This window comes from Polypterus senegalus, chromosome 8 (genome assembly GCF_016835505.1).
Source record: "Polypterus senegalus isolate Bchr_013 chromosome 8, ASM1683550v1, whole genome shotgun sequence".
In the NCBI taxonomy this organism is placed as follows: Eukaryota; Metazoa; Chordata; class Cladistia; order Polypteriformes; family Polypteridae; genus Polypterus; species Polypterus senegalus.
Window position 1 is genome coordinate 111,370,927 of NC_053161.1, and position 22,418 is coordinate 111,393,344.

The following is a 22,418-nucleotide window of genomic DNA, read 5'->3' on the forward strand; positions in this document are numbered from 1 at the left end:
AGATACTGTATATCTTGGCAAGTAAATGGCATCTGGTTTTCTTTTTCTGCACAGAACAGTAAATTATGGTCATCTTTTATAAAATGATTGAAGAGAGAGAGAGCAAAACATGATGTCAAAGTATATTGTTGTTTAAAAGATACTGATACACTTAACATCAGATTTTTAAAATTTATTTCAATTTACTGGCTTGAGTCAGTTCATTACATTTAAATAATTCTTTTCTTTAAAAATGAAAGTTGATTTGAAAATATCAACAATTGTCATAATATGAATGGGAGCATTTGAGTATAGTTCATTACATACACACACAGGTTAACTGTCTGAAATTACTTCTGCCTAATGCCTTATGAGATGAGCCCTTATTTTAGGCAGAATTGTCAACCAGTAATTAAGAACAGAATATTTCAGAGTCAAAATATGTACTGAATATATTTGAATATATTCAAAAGTCAATTTGAAATTTAGGAGCATAAATGCATGTAAATTGCCATAAGAGATACTTTCATGATCACATTAATGTTTTGCTGTCATTATACATTATGTTTTTATCGCGTTAACACATTAATTGATTGATTGATTGATTAATTGATTAATTAATTAATTAATGCAGACAGTTATTTTATTACTCAGGAAGGGCATCCGGTGTAAAATTTCCAGAGGAAGGAGGAAAAGGAAACCTGGAGGTGGAATGAGGAAGTACAGGAGAGTATACAGAGGAAGAGGATGGCAAAGAAGAAGTGAGATAGTCAGGGAACTGCAGAAAGTAGACAAGAGTACAAGGAGATAAGACACAAGGTGAAGCGAGAGATGGCAAAGGTTAAAGAAAAGGCATATGATGAGTTGTATGAGAGGTTGTACACTAAGGAAGGAGAAAAGATCTTTACAGACTGGCTAGACAGAGAGACTGAGCTGAGAAAGATGTGCAGCAAGTTAGGGTGATAAAGGATAAAGATGGAAATGTACTTACTAGCGAAGAGATGGAAAGAGTACTTTGAGAGGCTTTTGAATGAAGAGAACGAGAGAGAGAAGGTTGGATGATGTGGAGATAGTAAATCAGGAAGTGCAACTGATTAGCAAGGAGGAAATAAGGACACCAATGAAGAGAATGAAAAATGGAAAGGCCGTTGGTCCAGATGACATACCAGTGGAAGCATGGAGGTGTTTAGGAGAGATGGCAATGGAGTTTTTAAACCAGATTGTTTAATGGAATCTTGGAAAGTGAGAGGATGACTGAGGAGTTGAGAAGTGTACTGGTGACGATATTTAAGAATAAGGGGGGTGTGCCGAATTGTAGTAACTACAGGGGGATAAAATTGTCGAGCCACAGCATGAAGTTATGGGACAGAGTAGTGGAAGTTAGGTTAAGAAGTGAGGTGATGATTAGAGAGCAGCAGCATGGTTTCATGCTAAGAAAGAGCACAAAAGATGCAATATTTGCTCTGAGGATGTTGATGGAAAGTTTAGAGAAGGCCAGAAGGAGTTGCATTGCATCTTTGTGGACCTGGAGAAAGCATATGACAGGGTGCCTCTAGAGGAGCTGTGGTATTGTATGAGGATTTTGAGAGTGGCAGAGCAGTACGTAAGAGCTGTACAGGATATGTTTGAGGGAACTGTGAATGCAGTAAAGACTGTGGCAGGAGTGAGGGATACATTCAAGGTGGACATGGGATTACATCAGGGATCGGCTCTGAGCCCTTTCTTATTTGCAGTGATGATGGACAGGTTGACAGATGAGATTAGACAGGAGTCCCTGTGGACTATGATGTTTGCAGATGACATTGTGATCTGTAGGGAGCAGGTTGAGGAGACCCTGGAGAAGTGGAGATATGCTGTGGACAGGAGAGGAGTGAAGGTTAGTAGGAACAAGACAGAATACATCTGTGTAAATTGGGGGTTGATCAGTGGAATGGTAAGGATGTAAGGAGTAGAGTTGGCGAAGATGGATGAGTTTAAATACTTGGGATTAACAGTACAGAGCAATGGGGATTGTGAAAGAGAGTCCAGGCTGGGTGGAATAGGTGGAGAAGAGTATCAGGAGTAATTTGTGACAGACTAGTATCAGCAAGAGTGAAAGGGAAGGTCTACAGGGCGGTAGTGAAACCAGCTATGTTATATGGGTTGGAGACTGTGGCACTGACCAGAAAGATGCTAAGATTTGAACTGGATGTGACGAGGACGGACAGGATTAGAAATGACTACATTAGAGGGTCAGCTCAAGTTGGACAGTTGGGAGACAGAGAGAGGCGAGATTACGTTGGTTTGGACATGTGCAGAGGAGAGATGCTGAGTATATTAGGAGAAGGATGTTAAGGATAGAGCTGCCAGGAAAAAGGAAAAGATTTCAGTATGATTGTGAGATAGCCATTGTTTGTAGTGTTCCAGAATTCTTAATGTTCATATGTGCTTTCTAATATTATTCTCTTTTTTCCCTTCTGAAACTAAAATGAATCAAGTGGACCAACTTAACATGGACATACCATCAAAATCTTTCTGGCCAAATAAAATTAGTGGTTCCCATTAGTTTTCTTAAAAAAGTAAATTTAAATTGTTTCCTGACCATTTCCATTTTTATGATAGAAGCGCACAATCCTAAAATGCTTCCCCAGAAAATCTGATACTTGTTTTTAGTCTGTCAGTGATGAAAAATCTTGCATTACTAAATTCGATTGATTCATGTTTAATACTTCTACAAAGTCCTGCCATCTTTCAAAAAAGTGTATAATGTCAAAGAGCATTTATAATTAATATCTGTAGTGATACTATGTATGTGTTTTTTATTACAGTGTTTTTTTTAAAGTGTTTCAGAGTTAGAACATATGTTATAAACCTCTTTACAACTTGTGATTGAAGCATTTTTCTTTGTTTTCTTTAACTTCTTACTTTTGCGCTGCTAAAATAACTGCATTTCATTTTGCTGAAAAAATTTTTACAAACTGAAATGACATGTGCTTTTAGAAATTTTTTAGAGGCCAAGTGTGGTATAGCGGGACCGCGGCTCAGAAGTAGGTGACAGTTTTTAAGTAATAAGTAATTAATTTGCCGACTTATTCTCCGTTGTTGTGTGTGCTCAGGCAGCTGGGGGGGAGTTGGTGGAGTAATTGTGAGTGAGACATCCCTGCACGTTAGGGTGTGGTCTGTCTCAATTACTTCATTGGCTTCCTGTGGAGCATGATTGAGACGCTGCACCAATGGAGGCCTATAAGAATGAGCCGGTAAGACAAAGAGAAAAACGAGAAAGACTGGAGGATGACAAAAGGAAGAAGAAAGGCAGGAGTGAGAGTGAGCTGTTGATTAGAGAGAGAAGCAGGCGGAGAAGAATGAAGTCCCAGGGAGTAGCACATGGCCAGCGCTTAGGATGAGACTCAGGGATCACACTTGTTGAGTGACTTGAGAGCAGGAGTGTCCTCTTACCGGGTGGAGCCTACGATAGGCAGCAGTGGGAGGATGGCACGCTTTTGCCGGGTGGAGCCCTATAGCAGTGGTGAGTGTGGAGCCGAGCAGGGTCTGGTGGCTCCACATGGGAACGCGTCTGTTGGTTGACATCTCTGTGATCTGCGAGGCCCAAGTAAGATAAGCTAGAGAGGCTTCAGTTTTTAAAGGAAAGCACCGGGGGCTGAGAATTTTAAAGGAGACTCCTGTATAGTTTTAACCTTGTTTTTAATGCATTATTTCTTTGAATTTTAACCTCCACTATTAAAGACTTTTTATGGACTATTTATTTATTTATTATAAGTTGCACTTTACTTTGGAACACTGTTTGGATTTTGTTTTAGTAAAAGCAGAGTTCACTTTTGTACCTAGCCCTTGCAATGCATTGTGTGTTTTGTCCTTGTCTCCCAAGCTCTTACTGGTCTACTGACTATTGATGATGTGGGCTTCAAAAGGATCCCAAGATGAACTGGGAGCATGGCAATGACCCACACCCTCTAACTGAGATTGATTTCAGTTTAATAATATAAAATAAGCAATGTAGCCCCATCTTAATAATTGTAATTATTCAATTTCCACATTTTACTAATTTGTCTTGAGTTTGTATCAGTATGTTCAGTATGATATGAATCAAATATGTTATATGTGAGATCAAAATTTGATTTCTGGGAGATACTCAAGGGATAAATCAAATATGTACAGTCTGCTTAGGTTTAAAACTGTTCTGTGTTGACTTTGAAACATACTACTTTGAAGTAATTGCAATAAATCTGTCCACAGATGCATTCCAAAAATAATGAAAGATTCAGCAATTGTTTCATATCAGAATATTTTTCTCTTTATTACCTCTCTTTGTTTTCACACCTTTTTTTAAGCAGCAGGTTTTTGTAGTTATTTTAGGTATTGATCATTTTTCTTTTGTTAGAAGTTCTTTTCAGATTTGTTTGTTTAAAATTACTAGTTTATATCATTTCTGTGTTTGGTATTTATTTGAATGTATTTTTTAATGTTTTATCAAACCATCCTAGGTTTAATATTCAGTTTCTTCTCATTTTGGTAAATAATTAGAACAAAGGAATGAAGTTTGTTTGTTCTTGTGTGTTTCCTTTTTCTTTCTTTGTAAATATTTTAGGCTTTAGGGGCTTTGGGAACTTTGTTTGTAAATGTTACTTTGCATAATTTGCTTCACCCAGTTTTCTCTACAGTCAAGCAAGTGCTTGCAATATGCATTTGTTACGCCAGTTTTAATACTGGGATAATGTGCCAATAAGAATTTATTTATTTCTGCCTCAGTCCTTGGCAGATGAATGAATTCCTCCACGGTCTCAAGATTGGTTTAACCATGGGTCATATCAGCCATTCAACGACGTAAGACTATGGATACTCCTACTTTGTACTATACCTGTGCCTAACGTGTGAAATAAATTAGCCCTGGCGGATATGCAATGCTAAAAGCTGTAAAAACATCAGTATACTATTTGCAGAAGTTCCACTAAAAGTTTCTTATGCTGTGTTAACAAACATGGCAAAAAATAATGTTCATATACAGCAATTAGTTTTGATTTCAAATTTTAATGTATTCTAAGACAAATAAATCTGCATATCTGTTATTGATGTTATTGCATATAATCTTAGCTAGTGCTAGTAATACTTTCACACTTATGAGCAGCCTCATTTTAATATTTCCAAACATTTTCTCTGCATGACTTTCTTGCACTTCTAATTGGGTTTCCTATTTTTTTTTATTTACTATATGTAAGGCATGTAGTAATAACTGAGAATTAGTGCACTCTAAATTCATTGGACTTCTAATATTTTCATCAAATATCTTTTCCAACTTTTAGGATTTTCTCTGAATGGCTTAATCCTTCTCTTAAAAGCTTGTGATTCATAAATAGTGTTAGGTGCCTTTCTAACATAATGTGGTGTTAGTGGTCATAGAGTGCATTTTTGTTATAGTCTTGCAACACATGTTAATGAATTGTGCATTTGTTACCTTGTTATTAAATGTATTTTAAAACCGAATTAAAGAAATAGTTATTATGTGCAATATTATTGCTGTCATTTAACTTCAGCTGTTAAATATTTAGTCCCACAAAAATGCTGGCACGTTTCACTTTTGAGTTAAACTGTATTAATGAATATCTTACTATTTATTGTAATTTTCAGTTGAACTGTATTAATGATTATCTTATTATTTGTAAAGATCTCTTAAGCAGATGTTATGGATAAACTCCACATGATGAAAAAGCATTTCCCTTTATAGAGAAATTGAAATCATCAAGCTTCTAGAAGCTTAAGAAACTTCGTAGTCAAAAATGTAACAGTTGCTCTTTTATGCAAGTACTTTTAATATTTTTATTTTGCACACTTAGAATAAATTTAATTTTGGCCATTTGTAGCAGCCCATCATTTCCCATTTTTGTTGTACATTTATTACAGATATTGTTATGAGTATAGTAATGAGCAACTTCAACCTCAATCAAATGTAAGAACTGGGAAACATTTAGGAACTCCTAGAATTAATAATAGTCTCTCAGATTTCTTGTAAATGAACATTTAGGGTGTTTTTATTTGTAAAGTTGAGTTTAAAATCTAAAGTTTCTTATCAGCATCAATCTGAGCTGCCTTGAATAAGGCAATAGTAGGTATAGTTAGTCTATCAGTGCTTCCACAAAAATGTTGCTTCACTGAAAAATCACTGCAAAGATATCATTTCATCTTTTTTTTTCTTTTATTCAAATAAGCATGTTTATATGAAATTTAGAAGTCCTGTTTTCTTACAGTTCTACATCTGTGTTTGTGAAGGAAAAGGCTTTATAAATGTGGAGTTCATCCTGACCCATGTGAAGGCATCAACCTATGTCTTCAACAAACCATATAATCATTCTGTAATGTGTCTTCTTTTTCTTTATTCTGGTAAAGAACCCTTTCTAAGAACCTTATGAAGAATGCTAAAAAGACTATTGGACGTCAGTATGTGACAAGAAAAAAGTATACACCACCCACGTGGGAAACCAGAAGTGGAGCACAGTTTGCTACTGATGAAGATGACATTTCAAGTAGGATGAATGTTATGTTATATTTATTCTTTAAAAGCTTTTATTTTAGTTATACTAGTTAAGGTCTATATTGTGCCTTTTTAACAGAAAAGTCTTTAAGATTTACCCTTGGACATTTTGATGACATTTTCTGTGTCATTTTGACAGTTCACATTTCAGCTATGACAATTGTAAAGAAAAATTTTCCCCTTAATCCTCAGATTAGTGCCCATATATTTTACAGTAGAATACTTTAAAATTTAAATAGATAGGCAAATAGGAAAACAAAAAAAGATGCATTGTAATTAGATATTGTTTTTTTTTTAATGATTTTTCCATGTAGTATTTTTGTATCGTTTTCACAAATCTTAATTTGAGAACCCTGAAATGTCCTTTTAATGAAAATGTGCAATTGTATTGTTTTGTCTCAAAAATTCTGTCTTGCTTAGATTTATAATTATATCATTTTATTGCAAAATGCCCAATATTGCAAATATGTTGGCTGGTTTTAATGGGAAGTTTTAGAATGACAGTCGGTTTTCTGTTTTTACAATTTATTATTAAATAATTGTTAAGGTATATTTTATATGGAGTCAATTTCTTTGGAGAGGCTATGTTTGTCTTTTCTTTCCACATAGATGATTATTCTTAAACAGTCATAATATTTTATTAGGTTTAGCATATGTTGTTATAAGGCTGTTGGATGTAAAACTTTAAAGACGCAATGCTGAAGCTACTGTTTTTCCTCTTTCCTCATTTCTGTTTCATTGACAAATATTCACTAAATTTAGTCAACAATGAAGCTAATACAGGATTGCATCTATTTCTGATGTACAACACAGCTGTGGTTTTAACATTGTGCTCATTTTGTTTCTTTTATTTTTTTAACAGTTATTTCTTTACCAAAACCTCCAGCATAGAGTTGGTTGTTATATGTTTGTTTTTTGAGGTTTATAGTGTCATTGTTGTCATGTGTACAGAGTACAGTGAAATTCTTACTTGCATTTGCTAATCAACATGCAACATGTCGCCATGATCAATAGATACGTAGATAAATTGTGTCATATACAATATGTTATATAACTGACAGTTTTGTACAATGCAGCTGAGTATACCGTGGCTCCTTACAATCCTGTTTTGGAATCTGCAAATTTACTAATACAAATTAATTTTTAAACTGCCTTGTTTAGGTTCCCTGTACCCCTGAAAGAGTGAAAGAAAAGAAATTTTAAAAATAGGTTTATCGATGTATCTGTTTATAATTATGTAATTTAAGCCTAAATTTTTAGCTTATTCTTAATATTACCAATAATTCAAAAATTCATTAGATGGATCTATTTATATCGACTCTGAGTCTATATTAGGTACATGATAACTCTGTACTTTTGTTAAAAACTACTTGGACATTCAGCATCATTTTCTGTTTTTTAATTAGGTGGTTTGAAAACAGATTCATTTTTCTTGTACATAAGTATAAAAACTATTACAAGAAATTAATTGCTGTGCACCTAAAAAACTGATATATAATACTAGGACAGAATATAAAAATATTGGACAATTAATCTTTTTTAGTGATTATAGCTGCAGCCTGTTGTATCCAGGGCTTGCTCCAGTGTTGATCCCAAAAAAACTGTTTCTTTTTCTAATTTAAAATATCAACTGCTGTACTTGACAGAAGCTCACTAATTGTTTACACTCATACAAGGAACATCATTTTAAATTCTTTTTAGTTCAAGTACAAAATGAAAAGGTTTTTATAACTCATTAATACTAGAATTCCTGAACCCTACGAAAAAACTCTTACTCCTGGCCACCTTAAATCCCTTCGCACCTCTCCATCAGCGTCTTTTGTTTTGTAAATGCATTGATCAGCACAAGCAGCCTGCTGTTCCATCCCCTGCCTTGATGAAGCTCTGCTCAGGAAAAAAATTCTCCCAGCTCAAGCCAAGGCTCCTAATCTGCGTGTGAGATCTGAAGGTACAGGGTAAATAATACAGTACATCGTTATTTGGAATACATGCGTATTTACACCGTGGGATGCACAAACCATTGTATTTCTTTGTGCTGGTCCCAAGCCCGGATAAATGGGGAGGGTTACTTCAGGAAGGGCATCCGGTGTAAAGTTTTGCCAAATCAATATACGGAATGCAATACAAAACAAATTTCCTTACTGGATCGGTCGAGCCCCAGGTTAACAACAACCGCCACTAGTACTATTAGCCAACAGGGTGCTGGCGGAAATTGGGCTGCTGTTGGCCGAAGAAGGAGGAGAAGAAGAGGGGGAGACATGTCTGGAGGCAGAAGAAGAGGAGGATAGTAAAGAGAGTGGAACTGAGGGTAGGAACTTTGAATGTTGGCAGTATGACTGGTAAGGGGACAGAGTTAGCAGATGTGATGGAGAGAAGGAAGTTTGATATATTGTACGTGCAAGAAACTAAATGGAAGGGGAGTAAAGCCAGGTGGATCGGAGGTGGATTCAAATTGTTCTATCATGCTGTGGATGGGAGGAGAAATGGGGTTGGAGTTACTCTGAAGGAACAGTATGTCAAGAGTGTTTTGGAGATGAAAAGAGTATCAGACAGAGTAATGATTATGAAGCTGGAAATTGAAGGTGTGATGATAAATGTTGTTAGTGCCTATGCCCTGCAAGTTGGGTGTGTGATGGATGAGAAAGAAGATTTTTGTAGTGAGTTGGATGAAGTGATGAACAGGGTACCGAAGGGACAGAAAGTGGTGATTGGAGTGAATTTCAATGGGCATGTTGGTGAAGGGAACAGTGGAGATGAGGAGGTGATCGTTAGGTATGGTGTCAAGGAGAGGAATGAAGAAGGTCAGAGGATAGTGGATTTTGCCAAAAGGATGGACATGGCTGTGGTGAATACGTATTTTAAGATAAGGGAGCAACATAAGGTACGTACAAGAGTGGAGGAAGATGCACACAGGTGGATTACATCCTATGCAGAAGAGTCGATCTGAAGGAGATTGAAGACTGCAAAGTGGTGGCAGGGGAAAGTGTAGTTAAGCAGCATAGGATGGTGGTCTGTTGGATGATGTTGGAGATCAAGAAGAGGGCAGAGCCAAGGATCAAATGGTGGAAGTTGAAAAAGGAAGACTGCAAGGTTGAGTTTAGGGAGGAGGTGAGACAGGCACTGGGTGGCAATTTAGGAGTTACCAGACAGCTGTGCAACTACAGCAGATGTAGTAAGGTTGACAGCAAGAAGGGTGCTTAACATGACATCTGGACAGAGGAAGGAGGAAAAGGAAACCTAGTTGTGGAATGGGGGAAGTACAGGAGAGTATACAGAGGAAGAGGGTGGTGAAGAAGAAGTGGGATAGTCAGAGAGATGCAGAAAGTAGACAAGAGTACAAGGAGATAAGGCAAAGGTGAAGAGAGAGGTGGCAAAGGCTAAAGAAAAGGCGTATGATGAGTTGTATGAGAGGTTGGACACTAAGGAGGGAGAAAAGGACCTGTACTAATTGGCTAGACAGAGGGACCGAGCTGGGAAAGATGTGCAGCAGGTTAGGGTGATAAAGGATAAAGATGGAAACGTACTCACAAGCGAGGAGAGTGTGTTGAGCAGATGGAAAGAGTACTTTGAGAGGCTGATGAATAAAGAGAACAAGAGAGAGAAGAGGTTGGATGATGTGGAGATAGTGAATCAGGAAGTGCAACGGATTAGCAAGGAAGAGAGTAAGGACAGCTATGAAGAGGATGAAAAATGGAAAGGACGTTGGTCCAGATGACATACCAATGGAAGCATGGAGGTGTTTAGGAGAGATGGCAGTGGAGTTTTTTAACCAGATTGTTTAATGGAATCTTAGAAAGTGAATGGATGTCTGAGGAGTGGAGAAGAAGTGTACTGGTGCCGATATTTAAGAATAAGGGGGATGAGCATGACTGCAGTAACTACAGGGGAGTAAAATTAATGAGCCACAGCATGAAGTTATGGGAAAGAGTAGTGGAAGCTAGGTTAAGAAGTGAGGTGATGATTAGTGAGCAGCAGTATGGTTTCATGCCAAGAAAGAGCACCACAGATGCAATGTTTGCTCTGAGGATGTTGATGGAGAAGTTTAGAGAAAGCCAGAAGGAGTTGCATTGCGTCTTTGTGTACCTGGAGAAAGCATATGACAGGGTGCCTCGAGAGGAGTTGTGGTATTGTATGAGGATTGTGGTATTGCATGAGGATGTCAGGAGTGGCAGAGAAGTATGTAAGAGTTGTACAGGATATGTACAAGGGAAGTGTGGCAGTGGTGAGGTCTGCAGTAGGAATGGCTGATGCATTCAAGTTGGAAGTGGAATTACATCAGGGATCGGCTCTGAGCCCTTTCTTATTTGCAGTGGTGATGGACAGGTTGACAGACGAGATTAGACAGGAGTCCCTGTGGACTATGATGTTTGCTGATGACATTGTGATCTGTAGCGATAGTAGGGAGCAGGTTGAGGAGACCCTGGAGAGGTGGAGATATGCTCTAGAGAGGAGAGGAATGAAGGTCAGTAGGAACAAGACAGAATACATGTGTGTAAATGAGAGGGAGGTCAGTGGAATGGTGAGGATGCAGGGAGTAGAGTTGGCGAAGGTGGATGAGTTTAAATACTTGGGATCAACAGTACAGAGTAATGGGGATTGTGGAAGAGAGGTGAAAAAGTGTAATTTGTGACAGATGGGTATCAGCAAGAGTGAAAGGGAAGGTCTACAGGACGGTAGTGAGGCCAGCTATGTTATATGGGTTGGTGACGGTGGCACTGACCAGAAAGCAGGAGGCAGAGCTGGAGGTAGCAGAGTTAAAGATGCTAAGATTTGCACTGGGTGTGACAAGGACGAATAGGATTAGAAATGAGGGTCATCTCAAGTTGGACAGTTGGGAGACAAAGTCAGAGAGGCGAGATTGCGTTGGTTTGGACATGTGCAGAGGAGAAATGCTGGGTATATTGGGAGAAGGATGCTAAGGATAGAGCTGCCAGGGAAGAGGAAAAGAGGAAGGCCTAAGCGAAGGTTTATGGATGTGGTAAGAGAGGACATGCAGGTGATGGGTGTAACAGAACAAGATGCAGAGGACAGAAAGATATGGAAGAAGATGATTCGCTGTTGCAACCCCTAACGGGAGCAGCCGAAAGAAGATGAAGAATGTTATTTAACCACTAGATGGCAGCAGGATACTGTCCCAAGAGTTATTTGGGCTTAACCCTTTAAAGGAGATTTTACATATTACCCTGAATCTGGTTTGGTCTTAGCCCTAATGACCAAAACTGTGAGCCTCAGTCACACTTGGGTTAATGCCTAGGAGGTTAAATCAGATGACTGCCATGATGTTTCCTGACAGTTTGTGCACAGACACAAACAGCAAGGCTGCCTGTGTCTCTGTGTAGCGGCTTTGATAAACAAGAATACCAATACCAGGATTAACAAGAGACCCCACAAAATACAGTAGTAGCAATTAAATATCTATCTATCTATCTATCTAAATGTTCACAAAAAAAAGATGATTAAAAATGGTAAAAACAACAAGACAATATTAGCGATATAAAATTCTGACACCTGCAGTAAACCCTGAAGCTCCTGTTCCCCTGACAGTTGGCTGTCTGTTCTTCTCAAGCAGCTTCAGAGTTTCGAGACTTGAAGAGTCAACACACTTCTTGCTTCTTTTATCTGAGGCCCTGTGTTGTGTCTGCAGCTTCTTGGGGAGACACTACACACTTCCATCCAGGATATCCCACTCTGTTTTGTACCTGGACTTCTACCTAGAGATCTTCTGTAAAGCATTTTGAGCTGCATCCTGTGAATGAAAATGTGCCATAAAAATAAATGTTGTTATTGTTTTTATTTATATAGATAATATTTCCACATATTTATTATGTTTACATATTGCATATAATTGTATGTATGTGTTTATTTTTACAGTATCAATATCTATATATGTGTGTGTATTGCATACTATGTATACTGTTGTTGTGTGGGTGTCTTTAGTTGGTGTTGTGTGTCTCCTCACAACAGCTGACAAAAGCACAAACAACAATGTCATTGTGCTGGGCACACATTACAATAACAACAACAACATTTATTTATATAGCGCATTTTCATACAAATAATGTAGCTGAAAGTGCTTTACATGATGAAGAAAGAGAAAAAAAGACAAAGTAAGAATTAGAATAAGACAACACTAATTAACATAGAATAAGAGTAAGGTCCAATGACCAGGGAGGACAGAAAAAACAAAAAAAAACTCCAGACGGCTGGAGAGAAAAAATCAAATGTATGTTTTTATCATATTGTAGAAATAATAATAATAGCCGCTCACTACTCAAAATGCAGAGTGCCTGGTCTCGAACCTGGGACCTTTGGGTTATAAGGCAACAGTTCTTACCTTTGTACCATTCGAGAATATGTGTAAATTACCTGTCGATTGACATTTGAGCTTAAATTTTTAACTCTTTAATAGCCACATATAAATCGAATGCTTTTTTTTTTCCTTTGGTTATATTCTTGAATAAAACGGCACGTGTTTATTTGATAATCTTGACTAAAGTCTTCACACATTATACTTCATGTCATTACAGTAATCCCTCCTCGATCGCGGGGGTTGTATTCCAGAAACCCCCGCGATAGATGAAAATCCGCGAAGTAGAAACCATATGTTTGTATGGTTATTTGTATATATTTTAAGCCCTTAGAAACTCTCCCACACTGTTTATAAATATTCTCCGCACAGTTATACAGTAAACCCTCATTTATAGTGGTTAATCCGCTCCAGACAGATAAATGAATTTCCACGAAGTAGTATTCTTTATTTATAAATCTAATATTTTCGCAGTTAGAGCATAGAAAACCTTTTTATGACCTTCTAAATACGCTTTTTAACATTATTAGAGCCCTCTAGACATGAAATAACAAACGTTTAGTCAAAGGTTTAAACTGTGCTCCATGACAAGACAGAGATGACAGTTCTTTCTCACAATTAAAAGAATGCAAACATATCTTCCTCTTCAAAGGAGTGCCGTCAGGAGCAGAGAATGTCAGAGAGAGAGAGAAATGTAAACAATCAAAAATCAGTAGGTCTGTTGGGCATTTAAGTATACGAAGCACCCGCGATAAAGCGGCTGCAATGAAGGGATCAATGTGAAGGTAATCTTTCAGCATTTTTTACAAGAGCGTCCATATCTTCTAAGCAAACAGCCTCTGTGCAAACAGCCCCTCTGCTCACACCCCCTCCATCAGGAGCAGAGAATGTCAGAGAGAGAGAGAGTGAGACACAGAGAAAAGCAAACAATCAAAAATCAATACGGGCTGTTAGAGCTTTGAAGTGTGCGAAGTACCACGCGGGAAGCATATCGTATATCATTGAGGAGTTTTATTTAATACGTAATACGTGCTCTGATTGGGTAGCTTCTCAGCCATCTGCCAATAGAGTCCCTTGTATGAAATCAACTGGGTAACGTGCACTTCCTCAAGTACCATAATATTTTTTATTCAATTCACCTTTATTACCATAATAATTAGAAATGCAAATGATGGAAAAATTTGGAGAAGGCAGATCAAGTCCCAGTTGAGTCTTTTGGAGTAGAGTTTGGCCAATCAAGGTGGTTCGTTCTGAGCATAACTAAAAGCTACATTTATTTAAAAATAATATAGTGACCCGTGTATAGGAAAAATAAGTTAACCATTTAATTATTAGAGGGGCTCTTAAACTTTGTCCTAGTGGTTGGTTGTTTATGTTCCTGGTTCTGCTTATGCTTTTGATTAAGCTAATGAATTTAAATGCTTTCTTTCATGAAAAGTATGAACTAGTTTTAACTTAGTATAAATTGTATAGTAGTGTATTTAAAGTACTAATGTAGCTATTCATAAACTTTTGTCAACATTATATATCACCTCCTCAAATAACTGGAGATGTTCTTGTATGTTTTAGTAAGAATATTAGGTTTGAAAAGGAAATCATTAAAGATATCCTCAGTTAAATACCAGTATCGCTATAAAATTAATAGTGCTATAACAAAAAAAAAAATCACTTAGGTTGTTATATTGTGATTATTGACTAAGGAAAAATGTGATAAATAACTTCCATAAACTACAAGATTTTATGTAATATGTTTATCTTCATAAAAAGGCAAATAATACTAAAAGGTATGTTTCAAGTATGGTTCTAAGGTTTTTTGGTAAAAGAACAAGTATGGAAAAGTTAATCATAAACAGTGCCTTCAGAAAGTATTTCCCTTTTTACACATTTTATGTTGCAGCCTAAAACAGCATTTTATTAAAAATAAAAAAAACTGAAATATCCCATTGTCAAAAGCATTCAAACCCTTTGTTATGACTCTTAAAATCTGGCTCAGGTGCACCCTATTCTGTTGATCATCTTTGAGATGTTTCTACACCTTGTTTGGAGTCCTCCTGTCATTATTCAATTGATTAGATATGATTAGGAAAGGCACACAACTTTCTATGGAAGGTCCCACATTGGATAATGTGTATCAGAGCAAAAACCATGCAGTGAGGTTAAAGGAATTGACATGAAGCTTAGAGACAGGATTGTGTTGAGGCACAGATCAAGGCAAGGGTGCAAAAATGTCTGCAGCATTGAAAGTTGAGCACAGTGGACTCCATAATTCTTAAATGGTTAAAGTTTGGAACAGCCACAAGCCTTCCAGAAACTGGCTGCCCAGCCAAACTGAGCAAGCATATGAAAAGGGCCTTAGTAAGAGGTGAATAAGAACTCAATGATCACTCTGATTGTGCTCCAGAAAACCTGTATGGAGATGGGAGAATCTTCCAGGAGGACAAATACTACTGAAACACTCCACTTATCTGGGTTTTATGGCGTAGTGGCCAGATGACACATGAAAGCCTGCTTGAAGTTTGCAAAAAGGCACCTAAAAGGACTCTCAGATTATGATCAACAAGATTCTCTATTCTGATAAAACCAAGATTGAACTGTTTGGCATCAATTTAAGCATCATGTTTGGAGGAAACCAGGTGTCATTTATCACCTACACGGTGCCATTCAAACAGCGAAACATGATGGTGGCTGCGTCACGCTATGGGTTTGTTTATCAGCAGCAGGTACTGAGAAACTATTCAGGGAAAGCTGATTGGTGACATGTACAGAGATATTCTTAATGAAAAACCTGCTTCAGAGTGCGCTGTACCTTAGACTGGGCAGAAGGTTCACCTTCCAGTAAGACATTGACCATGAGCATAAAGCAAAGACAACACACAAGTAGCTTAGGGCCAACTCTCTAATTGACCTTGAGTTGCCCATCCAGAACCTGTACTTGAACCCAATTCGAAATGTCTGGACACACTTGAAAATAGCTGTCCACTGAGGGTGTCTATCCAGCTTGACTGAACTAGAGAGAACCTGCAGAGAAGAAACACAGGAAGTCCCCAAATCTAGGTGTGCAAAGCTTGTCGTGTCATACCCAAGACCACTCCAGGCTGTAATTGCTGTCAAAGCTGCTTCAATGAAATACTGTGCAAAGAGTCTGAATACTTAAATGTGATATTTCAGTTATTAGTTCGAGGCTGCAACATAAAACAATGTGTCCTCACAGGTGGCACAGTGGTAGTGCTGCTGCTTTGCAGTAAGGAGACTGTGGAAGAATGTGAGTTCGCCTCCCGGTTCCTCCCTGTTTGGATAGCGAGGTCTGAATACATTCTGAAGTCATTGCACTAATTAATTAGTAAAGTCACCAGAATCAGTTCAATTCCTAGCATCCTCTACTAAATTAATTATTATGTTATTGCAGAACTGGATACTGGGCAATATAGCACCCACTTTATTTTTTATTTTTTTTTTAAAGTGGTAAATGATTATTAAATAAACCTGGACTTGCAGGACCAATGTTATTAAATAATACATTCATTTTTTTAGTTTCAGAAGAGCCAGACCAGAGTTCCTTAACTTTGTCTTCAACCATCAAGTCTTCTGATCGCCAAACAATGAGCAATGTGGTTGAACGAGCCTGTTGTCGAGATTACCAACGCCTGGGATTAGGTACACTTAGTAACAGTCTAACTCGATCCAAAAATGAACCTTTTAGGATATCCACTGTAAATCGCATGTACACAGTATGCAGGAGGTAAGTCTATCAGAATTTCATTTTATTAAAAACAATACATTGCTGAAGCATTATTCACTTGACATTAACATTATCAAACTTTCTCCACAGTAGTTTTAGATAGAAACCTACCCAGAATAGGGCACCAGTCCATTACATGGACACGTTTAATTCTTAATATAATATTGTTCAACCCGTTTTGTCCAATAATGTGTCACGAGAGTACACAATGTTTTCCAAAAGCAACACATGTGAGGCATTAATGATCACAGGGACATGCATAACTTCTGCTTTAGTTAGAGTATATACTGAATTGTGTACTTTTAATACCGAAATGTATTTTGAAACTGATTATGTAGGTACCTGCAAGATGTTAAATCAGCATCACTATGTCATTAGCCTGACTTGCAAATAATGGTTTTACTGTATATTTTTGTGTATTTAACATACATTACAAAATAAAAAAGTTCAATCAAAGAACATTTATCCTTTAATTTTAATACAGAAAGCATGACTATCATATAGATTTTAACAGTATTGAATAAATGTATTATTTTATCAAAATTTAATTTTTAAATACCCCCCTACCTGAAAAAACATGCCATACTGTATATTAAAATATTGTGTTTTCTATAGGAGTACTTTCTGCATTTATAATCCAGTTTTCCTACATTGGCAGTCCACTGGCCTCGGTTCAGTTTCAGTTTATTTTTGTATACACTGTGTGCACAATTATTAGGCAAGTGAGTATTTTGACCAAATCATCATTTTTAATGCGTATATTCCAACTCCAAGCTGTATTAACTTGAATGCTTATTGGATTTAAGCACGTCAGGTGATGTGTATTTGTGTAATGAGGGAGGGTGTGGCCTAAGGAGATCAACACCCTATATCAAGGTGTGCAGAATTATTAGGCAGCTAGTTTTCCTCAGGCAAAATGGGCCAAAAAAGAGATTTAACTGACTCTGAAAAGTCAAAAATTGTAAAAAGTCTCTCAGAGGGATGCAGCACTTTTGGAATTGCTAAGATATTGGTGTGTGATCACAGAACCATCAAACATTTTGTTGCAAATAGTCAACAGGGTCGCAAGAAACGTGTTGAGAACAAAAGACGCAAATTAGCTGCCAAAGATTTGAGAAGAATCAAACGTGAAGCTACCAGGAACCCATTATCCTCCAGTACTTTCATATTCCAGAGCTGCAACCTACCTGGAGTGCCCAGAAGTACAAGGTGTTCAGTGCTCAAAGACATGGCCAAGGTAAGGAGGGCTGAAACCCAACCACCACTGAACAAGAAACATAAGTTGAAACGTCAAAACTGGGCCAAGAAATATCTGAAGACAGATTTTTTCAAAGGTTTTATGGACCGATGAGATGAGAGTGACTCTTGATGGACCAGATGGATGGACCTGTGGATCAGTAATGGGCACAGAGCTCCACTCCAACGTGGAGGTGGGGTACTGGTATGAGCTGGTATTTTTAAAGATGAGCTAGTTGGACCTTTTGCATTGAAGATGAACTCAAAATCAACTCCCAAACCTACTGCCAGTTTTTCGAAGACACTTTCTTCAAACAGTGATACAGGAAAAAGACCATGATTTTTATGCAGGCCAATGCTCCATCACTTGCATCGAAGTTCTCCACTGCGTTGCCAGCCAGTAAAGGCCTTAAAGATGAAGGAATAATGACATGGCCCCCCTTCCTCATCTGACCTAAACCCTATCGAGAACTTGTGGGCAATTCTTAAACGCTAGATTTACGGGGGAGAAAAATAATACACCTCTCTGTAGAGTGTCTGGGAGGCTGTAGTCACTGCTCCACAAAAAGCTGATCATCAACAGATCAAGAAACTGACAGACTCCATGAATGGAAAGGCTTATGACTGTTATTGGAAAGAAGGGTGGCTATATTGGTCATTGATTGATTGATTTATTTTTTTTTGAAATGTCAGAGATGTTTATTTGTAAATTTTGAGGTGTTTGTTTATTATTCTCACTATAACAGATGAAAATAAACAAGTGAGATGGGAAAATTTTCATTTTTCCTTTAGTTGCATAATAAATCTGCACACTAATAGTTGCCTAATAATTGTGCGCACATATGTATTCCCCTGATGATGTTCACACTCACATTTCCGTTGTGAAACATTCAGGTTTATTAACATTTTGGATTGACTGATAGCACTGTGTTTGTTCCATATTAAAATTAATCCTCAAAAATACAACTTGCCTAATAATTCTGCACTCCCTGTAGAGCTTTACTGAGTGTAGGCTCAGAGTGCTGCAATATGTTCACATGTAAAATTCAATTATAACTTTTCAGTTTCAGGTATAATTACATTTTTCTATGTTTTGCCTATGGGGAGAACTTTTCTCAGGAACAGCCAAAGCAGAACAAGCATATGAAAAAATAAGATAATTACTCACTTTTGACCTAACCCAAATAGTCACTGCTATAAAATAAGCAGACCCACTGCACAACAATTTTTTTGAAAAGTCTTGCTTCCTGAAAAGTTTTTTCTGAGTCTTATAGGTACCTACTGGGTATGCACAAATATAGTTTTACTGCATCACGTAGGAATTCTGAGAAATAGACATTTATATGTTTACTGACAATAACTTATTTAGTCACGTTTATGTTTCGCATAAGCTATTAAATTCAACAGAATTAAAAGTGTTTTGCTCCCGATTTTCTTTTGTATACAATGTTTGGTGCCTCACATTGCAGTGTCCAACAGTAGTCAGCAAGCACTGAGGGATTCCATTTGCCCTGGTATCGGTTCTCCATCGTAGCAATTTCCTGGTGAAACCTTGCACCGTGTTCGTCACTGACAGCACTGAGATTTGCTGGGGAAGAAGTCCAAATGTGGGTGGAGCAAATGAATCTTGAGTGACATGTTGCACTTCATTGTCTTGTATGCTTTGAGAAGTTTGTATACCAGCTGAATGTAGTTTGAGGCTCTATAATTGCCCAGAAAATTGTCAACAACATCTTTGAAGGCTTTCCAGGCAATTTTTTCTGTCCCAACTAACAGATCTTCAAACTGCTTGTCACTCATAACATGTCTGATCTGGGGACCAACAAAAATGCCCTCTTTGATCTTGGCATCAGTTATTCTTGGGAACATCTGTCTTAAATAACGAAAACCTTCGCCTTCCTTGTTCAGTACTTTCACGAAATTCTTCATGAGTCCCAGTTTTATGTGAAGAGGAGGCAAAAATATCTTTGCCGGGTCAACAAGCGATTCATGTGCCACATTTTTCTGTCCTGGAACTAATTTTTTACGAAGTGGCGAGTTCGTGCAACTCTTTGGTACGGCTGTCCCATTCACAGATGAAACAACAATACTTTGTATAGCAGAGCTGCAGTCCTAGTAACAGAGTAACGACTTTAAGATCTCTACAGATATTCCAGTTGTACCTGCTATGCTGGACGTGCTTCAGCAATAATTCCATGTTCTCATACGTTTCTTTCATGTGTGCTGCATAGCCAACAGGTACTGAAGGGTAAATGTTGCCATTGTGTAGCAGAACAGCTTTCAGGCTTAACATTGACGAATCAATGAAGAGACGCCACTCTTCCGGGTTATGCTCACTACCCAAGGCCGAGAACAATCCTTCAGTGTCACAACAGAAACAGATTGTTGACTTGTGAAAATTTTTTTTTAAATTTTCAAAAATTAGTCAAACAGTAGTATCAGTCCGTCACATGGTCTTTCTGTTCTCGCCATATCATCGGAACAGCAAACCGCATCATCTTTCGAGTGCCTGTGAGCCAGGCTCTCAGACTGACAGCACAAGAGACACAGCAAATGTGAGGTTCCCATTCCTTGTCTTGATCACCAATTTTGCAGCTGAAATACAGATGATTAGCTTTCTTCACTAGAGCAGTCATCCAGCGTCTCTGAGGCGCATGTGTAGAGATATAGCACAGATATAGCAGAATGTGTCATGGCTGTTATGACATTGAAGAGATATATGGCCGACACTAAAATATCTATAGCATCAAACTTACTTACTGTTATATTGCTACAGATACTATACAGTACTTTACTATACTGATACTATATATACACACTGACTATCTAAATAAACCAAATGAGCAGGATCGGTGTATGCAAGCCACCTTTATAGCATGCTGAGACAGTGTCAAGCTCGTTCAGACCTGCCCAGGATGTCAACTTCCACAGAACAGCTTCCAAACTGGCCTGATTCCATGCCTGGACATGCACAGGCTGCACAAACCATTGTTGATAAGTCACTTACGGGAGCGAAAATGTTTGGATACAAATATATAAGGAAAAAATCATGACAAGACTGAAATGGTATGTAATGGGTAAATTTTGATGTGATGTTCATGATCAGTACCCAAAAATCTATAAGAAACACCCAACAGTGTTCAAGAAGCAAAAACTTTGTTGTGCAGTGACTGACTTTTGGTTTTGTTCTGTGTTATATTTGCCAAGATATCCACAGAAATTGCTAATCTATTATAGAAATTAGTACAAAAAATATAATTTTATTTATTTGGACTCCTTTCAAAATTAAACTTCCTGTAGACTGCAAAAATATATGAAGTTGTGTGCCTTATGTGAAGTTATTTGAAGTGTTTTTTTTACAATGTTTTGTTTTTGCTGCAGCTATCCTGGACTTCTCATTGTACCACAGAGCATTCAAGATCCTACTATCCAGAGAATTTCTAGATGCTATCGTCATAACAGATTCCCTGTTGTTTGTTGGAGAAACTCTCGAACTAAAGCTGTTTTGTTGAGGTCAGCTGGGCTTCATGGAAAGGGTGTTGCTGGGTTCTTCAAATCACCTAACGCACCAACAGCAGGTAATATTTAAAATTATGCTTCTTCTGAGCTTCAGTTACTATCAGAGCAAATAATATTTTGTATTCATCATACATAAATTTAGCATAGGTAGATCTGCAAGATCATTATGCTTTTTAAAAATGGTATAAAGTTTAAGCTTAAGAAATTGACAATTTTTATAACAATGACTGAAATGATGAGAAAAATAATTACTGAAACCCTCCACATTATATAAGTAAAATAAGTATTTAGTTGTTTTGATTTTGAGTAAGTCATAGTTGTAGTCGAAGATTCAAGGCACTATTAGTTTGAAATGCCAGTAAAACAGCTCTGTTTAAATTTTGCATAATTACCACTATAAACCCTAAAACCCTGTAACACCCTGTGTAAATTTATGGTACCTGTAAAAGTTAGCACTGAAGGAATAAAAGCAGACACACAAGCGTAGCTCAGTCATTTCTTCTTGGTGTCTTGTTGAGTAAACAGACACTGCAGTGTCTGTGGTGGATGTTACTTTTCTTTGCTCACGGACATTCACATCAACATGTCATTTGAATGATTTTTTTATTCAAGAATAAAGCTGAATAAAAAAAATCATTGAATAAATCGTTAAAATTCAGTTTTAATCAAGAATCCAAGAATACAACTGAATAATCACTCAAATGACATGTTGATGTGAATGTCCATTTACAAGGAAAAATAACATATTTTAGAAGTACCATAAATTTGCACAGGTTTTATACAGGATGTTACAGACTCGCATCAAATGTATATTTTATTACATGATAATAATAATAATAGCAGCTTGTTACTCAATGTGCCAAATGCAGAGACGACACAGGATTCAAACCTGTTACCTTTTGGTTGCTAAAATACACCTTATCCACTGCACCATCTGCGCAGATCTGTGACGGAGCAGTGTTACCACTGTGACAACTGGTTGAAGATGAAACTCGCAAACACACACATATGCGAACATCTTTTACATTATACCAACTGATAGTTGGGCTTCAACGACATGTCAATTGAGCAGTTTCTTTTTGTTCTATAGAATTTGTTTTATTCTTGGACAAAAG

General features: G+C 37.4%; 1 protein-coding gene across 11 annotated transcripts in view; it reads left to right on the plus strand.

Moving 5' to 3' along the window:
• sbf1 (SET binding factor 1) overlaps positions 1-22,418 on the plus strand; it is a 256,856-nt gene that overhangs the window by 176,620 nt on the left and 57,818 nt on the right. For 7 of the 11 annotated variants that reach the window (XM_039761606.1, XM_039761607.1, XM_039761611.1 and 4 more), the window contains 3 exons: positions 6,358-6,494; positions 16,341-16,548; positions 21,166-21,362. In XM_039761606.1, the coding sequence (XP_039617540.1) occupies positions 6,358-6,494; positions 16,341-16,548; positions 21,166-21,362 (542 nt within the window). Of the gene's footprint in view, positions 1-4,725; positions 4,801-6,357; positions 6,495-16,340; positions 16,549-21,165; positions 21,363-22,418 lie in introns of all 11 variants that reach the window. The other 4 variants (XM_039761603.1, XM_039761608.1, XM_039761604.1 and 1 more) reach the window with 1 other exon arrangement.